The following is an 18,189-nucleotide window of genomic DNA, read 5'->3' as shown; positions in this document are numbered from 1 at the left end:
ATTTATAATAAGTGTGTACACAATAAGTTATCGCCCTCGGAGAACAAGTGTATCTTCATCGTGGCTGCCTCTTGGTGCAGGTTTTTCGCGGGTGCAGGGCAACGTGAAGGACGGAGTGCGGTACAGCGCGAGCAAGACTTTCATCCGACCAATCCTGTCGCACCGAAAAAACCTGCACATCTCTCTGCTGACCAAGGTGACGAAGGTGAGTCGATTTTAATTTCGCCGTCTCCCTCATATACCAGGGGTTCCGGTGAAGACTTCAAAAAAATACCAACACTGCGAAGGTTGTGAAGAAAAGAAACGTTTTTCCGGGAACAAACTTCGAGCCATGGCCAGTGTCAAGGATTGCAACCATCGGCCATACCATGCTGAATACGCCGGTTCTCGTCGGGGATTGAAAAACCGTACTAATTAATAATTTAATTCACTATAATTTGCAAATTACCTTTTTAATAATCGCAGTTTGGTGGCCAGATATCAATGGCAAGCACTAGCGATTCGCCATTTAGCTTTCCGACGCCATGTTCTTCCGCAAAATGTACTTTGAAGCTAACGTCGCACAGTATTGAGGCACTTCGACGCTGTGCAGGTTTGACGTTTCTGTGTGTACAGGTGCTCTTCAAGGACAAGCACGCCTACGGGGTTCTCTTCAAGAGAGGAGCCGAAGAGCGGACGGTGCGGGCCAAGCGAGAGGTTATCCTCTCGGCGGGCACCATCGGCTCGGCTCAGCTGCTGCTTTTGTCCGGCGTCGGCCCGGCAGACCACCTCGAGCAACTGAATGTACGTGTTGGCTGCGTTGCGGTCGAACACTATTTCATATTTATGCAATCAAAATCACCCACAGAAAATTCAAGCCATCTGCAAGCAACAAAACAAGAGATTTTCTGCATGGGTCCTATAGTGTATTGCGTACGCTGGCTGAAAATGCTTTGACGAATTTGCTGAATCGCTTAATTAGGACACGCCAAAAATAAAATATAAGATAACTACACTGCTAGGGCCAATTGTATGTTCCTATATTTCTGATAGTTCTGTCTTGAAAATGGCGCGATGATTTCGTAGATAAATGGATTTATATGCTACACTCTCGGATCCACCTTAGTCGGGGAGGTCGCCATGTTTGTTGTGTCGGTGACGTCATTCACCTAACGCGCGGCGTGCCCTTGCGCGCACTCTCAGCCTTGGCTCTCTCGGCGTCTCGTGCTTCAGCTTCCCGTTTACCTTTCGCGTTTCGAGCATGCGGTTCGATTACTTTTATGCTTCGTTCACCCTCAAGCTGAGACTGCAGCCAAAGCTACAAGCGCCAGCTAACCCGTGCTCCTATAGACAATTGCAAGCATGGCGCCACAAGTGGTGCCCCATGCGTGCAAGCGCGTGCAACGCGCGGGTGAACGTAGCTTTGGCAAGCTCGTAATCGCACGGGCGTGCCTGCTCGAGCAGAGACATGGCGGCGGCCAGTCGCCCAGCTTGCAATCATCTATAGATTTGAGACGTGCATTTCTAGCGCGAGCTCTCGTTTTGTGAAAGGACTATTCAAAGCAGCGACCTCGTGCTCTCGTGCTTGTGGCATTCGCTGCAGTCTCACCTTAAAGGGATACGAAACCAAAACTTTTGGTGTACATAAAGGTGGCGCACGCTCTTTCCACGAGCCAGTATCCGCCGGTTTGCGCTAGCATACACACGAAATCGGCGTCATATCCTCCGTCCACGCTTATAAGATGACAGTGAAATGTGGCTCATGGTAAAAATAGAATAAAGACAGGCTTTTTATCTCCAGAAGTGAAAGTTACGTGCTTGTTAGACCAATTATTCGCCTACCTTTTACAACAAACCCAGTTTTGGAAATGAAAAGCTTGTTTTTATTACTCCTTTCCTTGAATCACACATTTTACTGCCGTCTTAAATGTGACTGGAGGACTATGACGTCCATTTCGGTGCGTGTGCTCGCGCACACCGGCGGCTGCTGGTTCGAGGAAAGATCGTGCGCCACTCATTGTGGATACTGAAATGTTGGTTCAGCATCTATTTAAGGATGAGCGAAGTATGCGGCATCGCTCGCTTCGTCTGAATCTTCGACACTGACCACAGCCGCGATGAGAGTGATTGTTATGAAGAGATGTTGGAACCTGGTCATTTTTACTGCGATCCGTTGGCGACCACCTCCAGCGACGACGAGATCGTCACGGACGAACTGGCCGTGGTCGCCATCGTCCGCGACCATCTCGCCAGTGCATGCAGGGTAGATGGTCAAGGGGCCGGGGGCGAGAGCAAGAGTAGCGTAGGAGTAACCGAGTTGCGTGAGAGGTTTTGATCGTACCATGGCGAGGTGAGCATGGGGAAGCCAAGAATGAGAGCGTTCATGATCACGTGGCTTATGGGCACCATGCATGGATGGATGATAACGGCTGTACCTTTGTAACGGGCGGTACCTTGCGCCACCTAGCCTAAAAACAATGACAAAAGAGTGAAAGACGTTTACAACACCCTGTAACCCCGAACTGGAGCGCAGCTCTTAAGAGGAGAAGGGAAGGATACTGAGGGGAGGGTATACCCCTCCTCCCTCATCCTCCCTGCTACTCCTCCTCCCCTCCACTCTCCTCTTCCTCCTCCTCTTCCTCCTTCCCTTCTCCTTCACCTCCTCCCCCTCCTCCTTCAAGTTTTCCCCTCCTCTCCTCCCCCTCCTCCTTCCTCTCTTACCCTCCCCACTTCCTTCCACCTCCCCCTCTTTCTTCTCCTCCCCTCTCCCTCGTCCTCCTCCCCCTCCCCTCCTTCTCTCCCTCATCCTCCCCTCCCCCTCGACCTCTTCTCCCTCCCCCTCCTTCCCGCGCGGTGCATTATAGGACTAAATAATTAAAAAATTTCCACTTTGCTGCATTATGGGACATTTCCCATAATGCTCCGCGCGGTTACGCTGACGGCGACGGCGACGGCGACGCCGCTCAAGCCAGAAACGGGCGCCTAAGAGCTGCGCTCTAAAACCTGATTTCCCCTTTTTCATTTCAAGCCAATGTGTTTCAGTAACTATCACCAGGTCATAAAATGATCGCCAGACAGATCTTTGGGGGACCGGGCAAAAAACTAAAAACATCACCTTCCTCCCCTCGGCGACGCCAAGTTTCCTCTGGTGGAACCTTGTCGGCGACAGCTAACACCCGACCCAGACTGGGCCGGAGCCACGCGGGAGCAAGTTCCAATCTTTCTCTGTCCCGCCTGACCCCCAGCTGTGCTAGTGAGTGGCACGCAGTTCAATTTTCCCGAGACAATTTCCACCAGCACTCGAATCTCCACTTTGTTGCCTCTACCCTTTCATAATCCACCCTTCCATCTTCTCCAGCGGAACGGATGGCCACCGGTACGTTTGTCGCCCCTTCGGGAAGAGCAGGATTAAGCTCTTTACATTTTAGAATCCCATGCTCAATAGTTTCCGTCTCCTCCTTACATGGCGCTCACATTGTGTCTTCAAATTTTGCCCTATACGTTTCTGTTCTCCTCAAACAGCCGAGCGCTCCGTCTTGAATTACTGAACAAACCTTCCTTTTCTTATTTCTTACTTTTGTGACCTATAAATCGTTAAAGATGATTTTTCCTGCATTTGTTTCTCCCACATTCATCTCTCTGCCTTCTTAACTGCCTTTTCCACTGAACGCGTTTACTCCACGCCATTTCCCGGCTGCAGGAATTTCATCCTAAGCGTTTGCGTACGTTTCGTCCATCTCGCGTTAATGACTCCTCATATAGAGGTATTTATAGATGTTATGTCATCCATATCTGTTAGCCTTTGGTGAAAATTTATTTTCGCTCGCTGTACCTCCGCTCTCAAACGATGGTGAGCCCATATATCACCCTGAACTCCCTCGTTTGGGATGTTCCCATGTGCTCCTAGAGCTACCCTGCCAACGCTCCTTTGTCATATCTCCAATTTCGTCTGAACTTCAGAACTTATACACAAGACTGCATTACCAAAGGTCAATCCTGGTGCCATTATACTCCTTTCCATACTTCGCGCATTACTTCGTATGTATTAAAGTTCCCTAACGCCCTATACTTCATAATGGCCCAATACCTTTTTACGCTTACTAATTATATGTCTCTCATAATCCTCAAAGGTATCTCTTCCCTTCTTTGATCCACACTCTCAGATATTTGTACTTTTCCACCATATATAAGGTGTCCCAAGTCACCTGGCTAGATCTCAAATGGACCTTAAAAATCGGTGCCTGCACGTAACAATCTAAACTTTTCATCAAAGGTGTATTTCACAGGTCGGTGTTTTGATGTAAAATTACAAAACGCAGCTTTCTTTCTGTAAAAAATAGGACTAAGAAACTTGCCAGGATCAACGGCGGGTGGCGACGCAGACGTCCAAGTCGAGTTGCGGAGGTCGTTTGGCGCTCGTATTGGTAGATTGCGCTACCTCCTGAGACTGCTCGCGACGACCGGGGTTCATTAAAATGAAAAATCTTTTGTTATGTACCTTTGGTTGAAAAATAAATGCGGTCAATAAAAACAAAACCTAAAGTTTAAAAAAAAACGCGGTTGCATAACGACGCATGTTGTCTGCTTTCTTTCGCTGGACGTCTACACATTCCGATGCTGCTCCCGACGGCATCTATCAATTTGAGCGCCAAACGCGCCCCGCAACTCGACTTGGTCGTCTGCGTCGCCGCCTGCCGTTGACCCTAGCAGGTTTCTTGGTCCTATTTTTTTTTTTTTTACAAAAAGGGGGCTACCTTTTTGTAATTTTACAAGAAAAAACCGACCTGTGAAATACACCTTTGATGAAAAGTTTAGATCACTACGTGCAGGCGTCGATTTTTAAGCTCTAATTTCGCATTAAACATAATTGTAAACGTCTTTAATTTTCTCTCCCTCTATGTACAATATATTGAAGCCCAATGCTCTTATCTCCAGTCTTTTCTACCTTTTTCTTAAGTACATAATGAAAAGTAGAGGCGAGGGGCATCCCTGTCTAAGTCCAAGCCTTTTGCTGATGTATCTGTGGTTTGAGCCTCCAACGTTATAGTTAGTCCTTTGTCCACGTACACTTCCTTCAAAAACCGTACCAATTTTACATTTAAATCTGATTCCTTTAGCTTTATCTACAGAAATTTCTGATTACCGTTATTTGTATGCTCCCTGCATGTCTAAAAATGCCATCCATAACGGTGGTTGGATTGTCTCGGCTATTTCTATACATTGTGTGACCGCATACAAATTATTTTCTAGTCGCCTATCCTTGCGAAAACCATATTCTGGAGTTCTCCTAACATGTTTTCTGTTTCTGCCCATTTTTCTACTTTATACTTCACCATCCGCATTGCCAGTCTGTATAGCACAGATGTTACCGTTATGGGGCGGTAGGTTTTGATGTTGTCCCTGTCGCCTTTATACCCTTGCATAGCAGCCTCATCCTGCGTTGTCGCCGAGTCTTGGGTACCTCCCCCAAACAATATTTTCTTTCCACTTTTTCGCTGCAGCATAAACTTAGTTGTATTTCCAAGTATTTTCACTAGTCTCATTGGTGTGCCATATCTGGTACAGTTGATGTTTCTGCTGACACTCTGCTTTCGACTCTTTTCCATTCCCTTGGTGTTATCTGTGGTACTTCGCTAAAGTGTGGTTGGCTATCACTACAATCTATTATTTTCGTGGTTTCTGGATGCTTTAGGTCTGAAAACATTTCCTCGTCGATGCTCCTAATATATTAGCACGCTGCACGCCTCCTCCCCTTCTGCTAGTGTCCCATCACCAGTAGTTAATGAGTGGTGACGCATCTCTGTCTTCTACCCTGCGAACTAATGCGCCCCCAAAACTTCTTGGTTGCATTCCTATCATTTCGGTTAATTTTTCTTGTTAATTTCATTCCGTATTTTCCGATCTAGTGCTGGATGAAAGCACATGACGCTGATGTCCTTTCCGAGAAGTCCTTCCATTTGTTCTCTATTTCTTCTGCAGAAACACCCCCCCCCCCTTTTTTTTTTGCTCGTCTATGCTTTCTGGATGCTTCTTGTTTCTAATTTATGGCTGCTTTGGCTTCCTTATTTCACCAGCTTTTGGCCTGTGTTTGCATTTGTCTTTTATATCTGGCTTGGTTTCGTTCTAACTCCCTTTTGAATATTTCTAGTAATTCATCGTACGACCACTCTTTCCCTGCTTGTCTGGCTACCTTGTCCTCCAATCGTTTTGATATTTCGTTTAGCTGTGTCACTAAAACCTATCTTGTCTCCTTGCTTCTGTGATTCTGGTTCTTACTGTGTCCTGCCAAAATTAACCTTAATTCGTTTATGGCCACTTCTTAAGCTTTTCATTCCTTCGTCTATCTACATGCGACTCAATCTGTTGTACAGTTTGCGGGACGTCATACTTGAGCCTACAGTCGATTGAGAGATGTTCCTCTTCCGTGCTACTTTTCCCTCACATTTGGGGCGCATAATTACCAGTACTATATCTAAGGCCTCGCATAACTCCTGTAACGTTCTTCCTGACGCGTCTGTGAAACCATCAAATTCCTCAAAGTAAGCATTCATATCTCCTATGATTATTATTTCAGTGTCCTTTCCGATTTCCTTGATATGAAGTTTTATGCATCCTATGTGCTCTGCGTTTTCCTCTCTCGTATCATTTCGGCCCACAATTATACAAATCCCAAGAGCGTTGGCACACCCCCAATACTACCTTGCACCCACAAATGTCCCAAGAATCTTCCTTGACTCTCTTTCAATCTTTTCCTTTCACCAATTCCCCTAGACCTCCCCATTTTCGTTCCTTTCCTTTCCCGTTGCATCCCATCCACGTGCACTCTGGCATGAAAGGTTGTTCTTCTATGTCTCTAAGATGTGTCTCCGCGACCCCGTATGCTGTAAAATTTTCATTTTGGAGTTGATCCTTAATTTCCGTCTACTTCACCCTAATCCTACCACCTCGCATATTTATAAACCCTACATTCTGTTGTATTTTTCTTTTTCTCCTGCGAGTCATAGTCCTGTCCTTCCTTGTGGCCTCTTCCCTTGTCAGACAGGAACTCTCCTCGGGCCCTTCTTTGCCCGTAAAAAAAACCTAGCTGTACGTCCCATCTTGTACCCTACCCGAAGGTACGCTGTAATGGATGCCATCCCAGGAGAAAAGGTGGTATGCTCCAGTCCCATAGATCTCCTGGTTGACATCCATCACGTCGTACCTTAGGGCCTACCTTATCACCCGTATAACTCCATTCGCTAAAATAATCTGCTTGGCTACTCCGACCTCCTTCACTGGACCTTTGGGATGGTGCACAACGGACATCATTTACCCCTGCGTCTACGACAACTAGAATCTTTCCCTTCATGTTGTCCTAGATCCTGTCCTTGGCTCTATCCATTACCTCATCTAAAACTCCTGCCTGGCCTGTCCTCTGCCTGCACCATCTCATCATACCTTACCGTCTTTAGGACCGCCACTTTGTATCCTGACACATTCTAACTTCCGACCGTTAACACCATCCTGCGCTTTGCCTCCCTTTGCCCTTGTCCTGTCACATTCCTCCTCTTGTTTTCTGATGCTGTGTTTGTCTGTCCTCCCGTGGCCCCACTTGTTCCGGCTATCTGGCTGAATGTCGGCGTTGTCGGCATTCATTTCGGGCCTTGTCCTTGCTATCTCCTACATCTCCTTGCTGGGGAAGGCGCCTCCCGTCAGCACTCGGCTCTCCCACCTTTGGCGCGCCCACCATCCGACTGTCTCTGCGTTTTAGCCCTCCCAGCTCCGTCTACACTGCCTTCCGCGTCTGTCTTTCTAACTTTACCCTTGTATCTATCCCCTCAATCCGTCCTTCCAACTGGTTAGCTGCGCTCTCGCTTTTTGCCATTAGGCTCTCCCTCAGCTCCCCAACCTCGGCCTCCAGCGCCGCCCTACACTCTCTTTCTTTCTGCAGTTCCCCCACCAGTTCCAGTGTAGAGAGCTGGTGGAGGGGAGCTCTGCCTGTCTTAGACAAATCCTGCAGGTGAACTCTGCCTTCTGTGCCGTATACACAATCGGAAACAAGGTTTCATCTAAATAGCACCACCTCCAACACGCGTCGCAATGCACCTCCCCTTCGCCTTCCTTTTCGACCTCTTTATTTTTTCGCGTTCGTCTCGCAATCATTCATTCTGTCTGCACCTGTCTACATAAGTGTTAAGTGTTCAGTCGTCCTCTAATTTTTTTTTCTTCCATCACTCAAAATAACTTACCACACTGTCCTGCGTGGCAAGCCCCACCTGTAGCACCACATGGACCGCCTCTCGAAGGCTGTCACGAAATAACGCCACAAAAATAAAATATAAAAACTAACCGGTTTTTGTTGTCACAAACTATTTTCAGGAAACGTTAAGCGCAAAGCAAATCTTATCTATTCACGTTGTCACAAACTTCTGCAAAAAAAAAAAAAAAAATACGGTCCTACCATCGCGTTATACGTTTAAACAAAGCTTGTGACGTCACCCCAGTAAATCATCTTCCCTAACGCTAAGCGCTAAACTAAACAATCCAATTTAAATTCAAAAGCTATCCTTACACAATATCACTACTTAGCACTATCTCATTTTCTACCTTATGCACACTTAAACAAAGACAAAAAAATCAGCCTTTTCACTCTGGTGAAGGCGGAAGATCAGCGAAGCTGTGCTATGGTGGGAATGAAGTAATGGCCGGCCGCAAGTCGGCAAGCCAGAGTGAAAAGGCTGGAAAGGTTGCCGCCGTCGCTAATAGATGGCGGTAACTGTCCAGAGTTTTGTGTCAAGATCTGTTTGTCCACCAACATGATACTGAGGAAACTAGCCCTTAACAGCGTCGCTGTAAAAAAAAAATAATAAATAAATAAAAGATACTTAATTTTACCGGAGCTCCAGAAAAACACGTCCACTGTCATTGATCTCTATGACTAACTTGGGCAATGTTTTTGCCTGGTCGCGAGATAAAAATGATGAACATTCGTTAATTGATTATTACAATTACTAAAGGTCTAAAAATCTCGAAACTTGGTGTTCATGAGCATTCTATTTAAAGAATAATCTCCCGTTAAATTTTCGTGCCCTAACCCGTTTACGATTTTGAACTCACCAATATTTTTAAAGATACGTCAACTATACACATATGTGCTGATCATGCCTTTGAGCTACGAGCCATCATCGAAGTGAAAACTTAGCGCCCAAGTTTGCACAAACATGTTACAGAAAAAAAGTATGGCGTGTTCGAACGTGCATTTATGATACAAGAACATAGCATGCTAAATCCTAAAAGCGCGATATTATTTTGAAGGAGAATAACGAAGAAGCTCTCCTCGCAGATCTCGCTTGTCGCAGACCTTCCGGTGGGACAGAACCTTCAGGACCACATGTTCACGGGCGGCGTGGCAGCGACCATGAAGAAGGGCGCCGAGCTGCAGCTGGCTAACATGGCCATCATCACAGACTACGTCTTCGGGAGGAGAGGTACCGGTCGCGATACGACGCGCATAAATTAACTCTCCTTTTTGCTCACACCTTAACAGAAAAGAGGTAGAGTCCGAGGGGTGGCAGTGCTGAGTCCTTCGAGCATGTGCCAGGGCATGCACGGCGTTTTTATATTCAACTTATGAGAAGTGTGATCGGTGTCCGGCTCTAATGACCGTCCGATTTCGGATATCAAAAGGGAGGTGGACGCCGTTTTTGTCACTTTATTAATTACCATAAGGACACGACGCTGTCGACCCATCTTATTAGATTAAACTGATGGCAGGCAGATCAGCGATTGGTGTTCCTGCTGCGCATCACAGGCCAGTATGCACGCTGGACCTTCTGAGAGTCCAGACGAGAGACGGGGCGCCATCGAGAGATCTAGAAGCTTGTTTGTCGGAGGCAGGGATGGGCAGTATTTCAAATACAAGTATTTAAAATACGTATTTCAATTACTTTGTGTATTTTGCATTTGTATTTAATTACAAATTGTGTAATGTATTTGACGTGCGTATTTAAATACTAGAACGTGGGTATTTCAAATACAATTGTAATTAAATACCATTTTGTGGGTGAAAATACATCCCTCAAATTTATTGTCACTGTCCAGAGCAGGAAGAAAGCTACGTTCTGCACCAAATGCAGTGTCTCTCAATCAAGCGCAAGCGTTTAGTGACTTTGTGATTACGGTGCTAGTCCAGGGCAAGAATAGTGGCGAAATCAACGTTCACAGGCAGACTGGCTAAATAAGCGCCTGTGACAACTTGTGATGCTTTCCAGCCTGATTTTCATCCATATTTTTGCCTGGAACATTCTAAATGCGCGGGTCGTCCAGATTTTCGTAACTGGTGCGGGTTGCAACAATAAAAAAATCTCTAGCTAGTGCTGCGCGTCCTGATCGTCTCGGTTCTTTGTTGGTCTATACCAAAATGTAATCGACAGAAAAAGCTGCTTGAAGCTCTGTACTTTTTTCACCTATTACGTCCAAGCTGATTACATTTTTTTGTGATTATATTTTTATTACGTTACTAGAGCCTTTCACACTAACTCCGGAGTGTGCGATGCAAAATGAAAATGAGATACCCAGAAACCCGTTGCAGGTGCCCTGAACTTGCTGACGCAAATTTTGAGGAATGTATTTGGAAAAGTATTTGGAGGAGACTAAATACATTTGGTTGTATTTGTATCTTGTAGTTAAATGTTTTTTTTTTTTGGAAATGTAATTAAATTTGTAATTAAATACATTTTTGACGAAGTATTTTTTATGTGTATTTCGATACATATTTGCATGTATTTTGCCCATCCCTGGTCAGAGGGTACTCGGGGCTTTCAGGGCGCAGTAGCTTCAGGGTAAAGAATAAAAATGAAGATGATTTAAATCGTGATTTAGATTATGATTTAAATTAAGGTTTAAATTGAACACTTTTCCCAGAAATAACACTGAAAATATTTTTTATTTACCGTTTTTCCATCAGTGCTTGCTTCTCAGGGGGCATTTATTTTATATTTGAAGCAAAGAGTGATCAAGCAGGAAAGACTGATATCAGACATATTAAAAAACACGCAGATCTGGTGATAAAAAGTAACTATTTAAATTATGTAAGTTTAATTTGAATTAAAAAATCTGATTTATTTATTCTTCTAAAAGAAATAATTATTTCTTTTTCACCCTGAGTATAATGTATGCGTGTGAAACTAAACTTAGACTTAATGTAACCAAATGTGAAACGCAAGCGTCTTGAAGTTAAGTGAAAAGAGGTGAGAGAGCTACACTTAGTGAAGGGAGAAAAAACGTTTTGTGAACCGTCAAACCCCCCCCCCCCCCCCCCCCCCCCCCCCCCGATTCGTCTCGCCTAAATGATTCATGCTTAAATCTCCTTTTTTGTTTTTGTTTTTTAGTATTGCTGTTGTGTATATGCAGTATAGAGGAGGTTAATGTTCGAGCCTCTACCAATGTGAGTGAGTGAGTCACTGGAGTCAGAGTGCACGTACTGGACGCTAATGTGTGTTTATGTTTCTTTTCATGTCTTCGTTTTCATTTGTTTAGCAGAACTCCAACCTGCATGAAATGCACTTGTTTGTTCACTTGTGTTTCGTTTTGTTTGTATGCTGGTTGACTCATTCACATATTTTTTTTGCCTCGAGGGGTATAAAATTCCTTAGACGTAACATTTTCAGCTGAAGAGTTGTCCCCATTCGAAATGTCGTATTAACCTACCTACATAGGACCTCTCACGGGACAGGTCTATTTTATATAGTAAATCCACTGCATGCAAAGAACCTCTCACAGCACACGTCCTCTTTGTGTTATCTCTACCCATCCTTGTTTTTTCCTTGCTTTGCTTCATTTATGCAAGATGCGTATAGACATATATTTGTACGTCCCCCCTCCCAACTGTCCCCTCGTTCCTCTGAGCTTTCGGTTGAACGCAGGGGGAAACCCATTGCCTTCGGGCTAAAAGCAACGGTTGCCACAGGCCCCCTGGCCGTCCCGGCCGGCATCGAAGTGCTGGCCTTCGTGAACACGCCCTTCGTGAACGCCAGCCTGGACTACCCCGACGTGGAGATCGTGCTCATGTCCGTGTCGCCGAGCAGCGACGAAGGAGAGCGCTACCTCATCGACACCGGGCTCACTCGAGAGGTGAGCGGGTCACGCGTCTGGACCCCGAGGGAAGCGACCGGAGAACCACTTTTGTTCCTCTTTCTCTGGGTCAGTAAGGCTGGTTGACACGTTTACGTTTGAGTAAGCTTGAGTGCGCTGTGTTCACACGCTTGAGTTTGCTTACGACCAAGTTCGTGTGACCTCTTCCGACGAGAGAACACACTGGCACACTGGCGCCATCTAGAGGTGACCTTGGAACCAGGATGGATAATAAAAATCCAGATGATTTAAATTCGGATGTAAATCATTATTTAAACCATAATTTAAATCAGACCATCTTTGCCAAGTGGCTTAAATCAAACCGTTCTCGCAAAAATAACAATAAAAAAATAGTTTATATTTAGCGTTTGCCTATCATATCACTCTTTCTATGTGTATTTGTTTTGTACTGAAATAAAAAATAAATCACCAAGGGTGAAAACTTTATATCAGGCTAAACACGAGCAAAAAGCAACGCTCTTCTGAGAAAATCGGAGCGTTGAGGTTTTTATTTCTACTACAGCGAACTAGAACTAGTACTTCCACTTTGCTCGTCAGTCATCACAACGTCACATTGCAAGGAAATCAGTACGGGAAAGAGCCTAAAACTAGAAAAATAACGTCTTATCGCGAAAAAAAGATATTTTTAGCTTATTAAAAGAAGATCAATTTGATTTGGGTTTAGTATGGCCGGGGTTACATCAATAAAAAAGTTGTTAATTAATCTGCATTTTATATTTGCTGTAATTCTTTCTTTTGCATTGTTATCGGTGATCGGTCGGATTGATGACTCAATCAGCCATGTTTAAAACTATGTATGGTGATAAAGAGTCACTATTTTCTAGCTGCATTGATTTCAGACGTATAAATCTTAATTACTTTTTTAACGTGATTTTTGTTATTGTGTTCGCAACACTCGAGTCTTGCGTGTATTACATAAGTTTTGGGTGAATCTCTTGCAAAGTGGGCTTAAAATAATTTTGACAATATTGTAAGCGACTGTGTCATGTAGATAATGCGTAGATTTGATATCGGAAATGTTGCAAAGCCTTTAGTCACGTTATAGGCTGATCTCAGCTCCCTGGGGGATAGCGCCAGTGTCCAGGGTGTCATCTCGTCCTAAGTGATTACATAGGAAAGCAACACACTCGAGCCTGTAGCTTGCAAAGCCTGCAGAGCCTGAGAGCATGTAGCCCGAGAGGCTGTTTCCTGTAGCCTCTAGTCTGAGAGCATGTAGCCTGTAGCCTAAGAGCCTGTAACATGCAAAGCCTGAAACCAATTTTACATCTCTTGCGCGTCACTCTATGGAGACCATATATTCTGCAGACTCCACCAGAGCAAAAGGCTGGAGGAAGACTTGGATCGAACGGCGTAAAAATCATCTCACTACGTTCGCTAGTAACATACACTCACATTTTCTTTTATAACAATAGTCTCTCTCTCTCTCTCTCTATCACTTTCTCTTTTTTTCTTTCTCTCTTTGATAAGCGTTGAACCGCTCAAGTTTGAAAGTCATCAACGGGACACTGACGACCCCAAAATATATATATATTTTTTGCCAGGCGATTTAATTGGTGTCAGAAGACTACCCAATTATTAATTTGCTACAGCGTCACGCATGTTTTTAATAAAGTGAAAAAAAAAAACGCAACTGCTCAAGAACTAAACTGAAACTGGACTGGGGAGGAAGAAGAAATGTAGAGGAGAAGAGAGTTGCCGGAAGTCACGTGGCTACACCCGACCGCGTTTTCTTTTTTTCTTTTCTGCTTTTTTTTTTTTTTTTTTTCCTTCGTTTTTCCCGCCGGGCGATGCAAACGAAAAACTCGCACGTCGCACAAAAAAACGCAAACGCAAAAAACATCTGCGCGAGCGATGTCTTTAGCGAGGAGAAGGGGCGACGACTCGGCGACGTCTTTGTACGAATCAGCTTGGCGGTCGGGCGTGTCGTACGGAAAAAAATCCTGATTGCTTTGATCGGCAAACGATTTCTCTTTCGAAGCTAGGCAGATTCGCCGGTACCGCGAAGAGCAGTTCTGAAGTAGAGGTTCCACAAAGCTTGTCGCCTGCCCCATCGTCCGCTTCGTTCAGCCATCCAGCCCGCAACTGCCTTCGAGAAGACGCCATGTTGAGAATTACGCAGAGAATGCAAAATGCTTGCGGTTCTCTGTGCAATCTTGTTCTTTTTTATTTTCAATCAACGTATTTGCAGCTTTTATAAGCCACTAAAAATGGGTATCATTATTTTTGTTCATTTCTAGTATTGAGTGTGTGCCTTCGATGACCGACGACTTTGATTATATTTGGAGTGTGTGTGTGTCTAAACTATAGAAAACGGCACGTGACCACGGAGAAGAGAGTGAGCGCGACTCAAACCGGTCAGTTCTTGATCGGCGGTTTTCGGGCGGAAAGAAAACGAATTTTGAGCCGCGAATTGGGTTCTGGGTAGTTGGGCTCTCATATGTCATGTACAAATACGAACCTTAGTGAGCAGAAATACCCTGTCAGTGTCCCTGGTGCCTGTGGGCCCTATTTAATAAAAACAAATACGATCATAAAATAAGCACGCCACTAACTCTGCGTTTCGAACACGGCGCGAGAGAGGCTGAGTACCCTCGAAGGATATTAGCCATTCTCACATCACTCGGCGTAACCGCAACCGATGCTACGTTGTGAGTTTTTGTTTCTGTGCACTCTGATTAGACAAATGTGTCACAATATTTAACTTACGCCGAACAAAAATAAGAAGAAAGAAAAAAGTTTTCAGCCCAATTAATTCATATTTACGCCGCGAGACACAATTTGCTATAGACGTAGCGAGACTCATATGAGCGATTCCAAGATGTTTTTGAATATATCAATTGAGTTTCACGACGTAAATATCGCAAATATAGCGCTATAGTTTTGTTTATACTTGAAAAGTTTAATCTTTAAACGTACGTGTCCTACCCACAGCACTTTAAAAAAAAAATATTATTAATGTGAGTTAGTGTTTTTTTTTTTTTTTAAAGAAGGCATTAAGCCACAGTCACACTGGTAATGCGTTATACAAAAGTCAGTCTGTACGCACCGTGTGAGGCGCGCCTTGTACGACACTCGTGTCACGCATTGGTCATGCACAAACTGTCTGCAGACGTCTTGAAAGGTTGGCACAAAGCAAACGCGCCTCAAAACATCCGTGAGGCGCGTCCGCCGATACATTTGCCATATCATGTCTCCAGTGGACACCGTGTATTTTGTAGGGTAGCAGATGCCCGGGACTGCGGCTTTGGGGGAGCGTATGGGTACAGGTGCTGCTCCGTTCGTCTCTCGAGGTCTACGACGCGTACTACAAGCCCAGACGAGGAGAGCACGGCTTCCAGCTCGCACCCATCATCAACAGGCCCAAGTCCAAGGGCCACGTCCGGCTGAGGAGCGCGGACCCGGACGAAGCACCCGTCATCGACCCGCGCTATCTCACGCATCCCGACGACATCCAGGTCGCCGTGCAAGGCGAGTGGCACCGACATCCTCGTCCGAGTCGAAAGCGTTTTGTCCCCGGCCACCTACGAGCTCGGCAGGTCGTCCACGTGGCACCTAAATGAGTATAGTGCCACGTCGACCCTTCTTCTTTCAACGGGATTGCTTTCGCTCTCGCCCCCGTAACTTTGACAACGGCTGTCATGTGCTTCGCCTCTGTCGCTCTATTTGGCTCGAAAGGCTAATTAGAGAGCAACTTCGCAAACGGCTTTCGCCGTTTGTCAAGTTGCGGTGGAACAAAGTAGAGTGCAAGCTGAAAATGGTAAAATGCCACAGAGCGTGCCTCCGTCACGTCAAGATATGAAACCGACTGTCATTGTAATAATAAAAAAGGTCACTGTCTGATCCTTTTTTTTTTTTTTTTGATTTTGGTTATTTGTTTTTTTTTTGCGAGGTTTGTGTGCCGCCCTAGCCTGAACACCACTGGGCACCATGTACCTTACATATCCGCAGCTACAGGCGCGCATTCGGCTGTTCGCATGAGTTTCATTAGCAGGAGCCCAACACAACTCTACGAATTTGAAGAGACCATTGCTGTTTTTGTAACTTTGTCGCGATCAGAAATGTTGCCAAAACTAGGGTATTATTTATTCGAGTAGCCGTGGAACACTTGGCATTTCCGTATATTTCCTCTTGTCTTCGCGCATCATACTATTTTTGTTGGCTTAGAAAATATTTTGACAATGTTAAAAACGACCATTTCTCATTTCTAGTATATGCATTTGATCTCGCAAATCTTGTTAAACTTGGTAAAAGCCTATGCTCTTGTAAAACGCAGTTCTATTGCCCTCCTAATGATGGCGCCAGCGTGTCGGAGTGCTCTATCGTCGTAAGAGATGACAAGAACTCAGTCGTAAGCAAAGCACAAGTGTGTGAACGGGCCTTTACGCGTGCGTATTTTGACAGCGTTGTTATAACTTGCGAGTGCTCCCAAGCAGTCAGAAACATTTCGACATTGAAGCGTAGTTTAATCCCTCGGCTGTGTGCAGGCGCCAAGGCGGCGGTACAGATCATCCGGAGCAAGGCATTCGAAAAACTGGGCGCGCGGCTGTGGACCATTCCTTTCCCTGCCTGCAAAGCGGAGGGTGCCATGTGGAGCGAGCCATACCTGGCCTGCCTGGCGCGCCACCACACCTGCACAACGTGGCACCCCTGCTGCACCTGCCCTCTGGGCGAGCACGGGGCAGCGGTCGTCGACAGCAGGCTCAGGTATCGTCAGACTCAATTTCTACGCTAGTCACAAAAGCAGCGGGGAAATCCATACACCTTCCCAGCGCTTGCGCACACAGACGAAAAATGCTTAGATCAGTGGACTGTGAAGATATATGCGTGGCTTCTGTGGCAGAAGAGCGCTGCAGCGAATCTCACCTGCATTCCACAGCTCAGTAGGCGAAGGTGGGGGTGCGCAGAAGGAAGCCATAATGTTCAGTGTGACTGGTGGCCCCGTCCCTTTCTTCTCGTATCTCTGAGACCGACCGTGGCCGAAATTAGTGGACCCAATCTCGAGCTTTAACGCCCAAGTGCCCTGCAGTGCCACGACGCAGAGCTCGTGCTCAATCGTTGGGTGGCAATGCGACGAGTAACTGACGGAAAGAAGGAGACGAGAGAGCGCAGGGACGTCAGAACGCCGAGCTCCGGTTCGAATGATTATACCCGTTTTCACCCCAAGAAAACAGTAAGTTTTGCGCATTGTTCATACGCCGCGCGAAATAGTTCTCGCCAGATTTGGTTGTCGGAGGCACAGGTGATGCTTTTGGCGTTTGAAACGTGTACTCCTAGATAAGATAACGTGTATCCACTCTAAAATGCTAATAAATATATCTTAAATCTCCACCTAAAGGTGAAAATTAGTAATCATCCGCGAGAAGCCGGACTTTTTTTCCTATGGTTCTTGAGGTGAAAACAGGTATAGTGGGTAGACCTAAAGCTGCCTTTGTCTCCGCTGCACTCGTCGAACGCGTTAACCCTTGACGCTTGCGTTCCGCGTTCTGAAGGTTAGTACACACACTTGCGAGAGTCCGATCGAGCACGGCTGCAACGGCTTTCGACGTGCGGGTTAAGGTCCGTTCACACACTAGCAACCGAGTAGGACCGATTGAGTCAAGACCTGTTTTAAGCCTCTTGCGACGGCGTAGGACCGGATGCGCTGCTGCGGAGGAGGTGCTAGGCCGACACAAGAGGCTTCGAAACCGGTCTTGTCTCCGTCGGTCCTACTCGGTTGCAAGTGTGTGAACGCGCCTTTACTATGGCAACATCTGCGTTGGCTCCAAAAAAACGGGGTATTGGACCGGTTTTGTTGGAGCCGACGCAGCTGTTGCCATAGCAACCCGTACGTCGCAAGGCGTTGCTGTTGCACTCGGTCGGTAAAACGCCCTTAAAGGGGTACGGAAACCAAATTCTGGAGCTCATTTCTTTGTTTCAACATGACGCAGGTAGCAGCACAACCACAGAAACATAAATATTGCGCTAGAAAACGCAAGAAAACATATTTTAAAGTGAATTGAACGATAATCAAAAACCACCTGGTAGTTGGTTATGAAGCTTCAGTGGAATGTCGTGACGACAACATGCCTCTGAAAGCAG

The 18,189-nt window shown here is 45.7% G+C and overlaps 1 protein-coding gene across 1 annotated transcript in view; it reads left to right on the top strand.

The window, feature by feature from the left end:
* Positions 1-18,189, top strand: part of LOC8038476 (glucose dehydrogenase [FAD, quinone]) — a 40,703-nt gene that overhangs the window by 13,338 nt on the left and 9,176 nt on the right. The window contains exons 5-10 of the mRNA XM_040222772.1: positions 81-205; positions 616-783; positions 9,302-9,446; positions 11,927-12,090; positions 15,402-15,579; positions 16,596-16,815. Of these exons, the coding sequence (XP_040078706.1) occupies positions 81-205; positions 616-783; positions 9,302-9,446; positions 11,927-12,090; positions 15,402-15,579; positions 16,596-16,815 (1,000 nt within the window). The remainder of the gene's footprint in view (positions 1-80; positions 206-615; positions 784-9,301; positions 9,447-11,926; positions 12,091-15,401; positions 15,580-16,595; positions 16,816-18,189) is intronic.

The sequence above is a fragment of the Ixodes scapularis genome, unplaced genomic scaffold, assembly GCF_016920785.2.
Source record: "Ixodes scapularis isolate PalLabHiFi unplaced genomic scaffold, ASM1692078v2 PGA_scaffold1__304_contigs__length_218370807, whole genome shotgun sequence".
In the NCBI taxonomy this organism is placed as follows: domain Eukaryota; kingdom Metazoa; phylum Arthropoda; class Arachnida; order Ixodida; family Ixodidae; genus Ixodes; species Ixodes scapularis.
The sequence above is the reverse complement of the archived record's forward strand: the minus strand, read 5'-3'. Positions and strand labels throughout refer to the sequence as shown.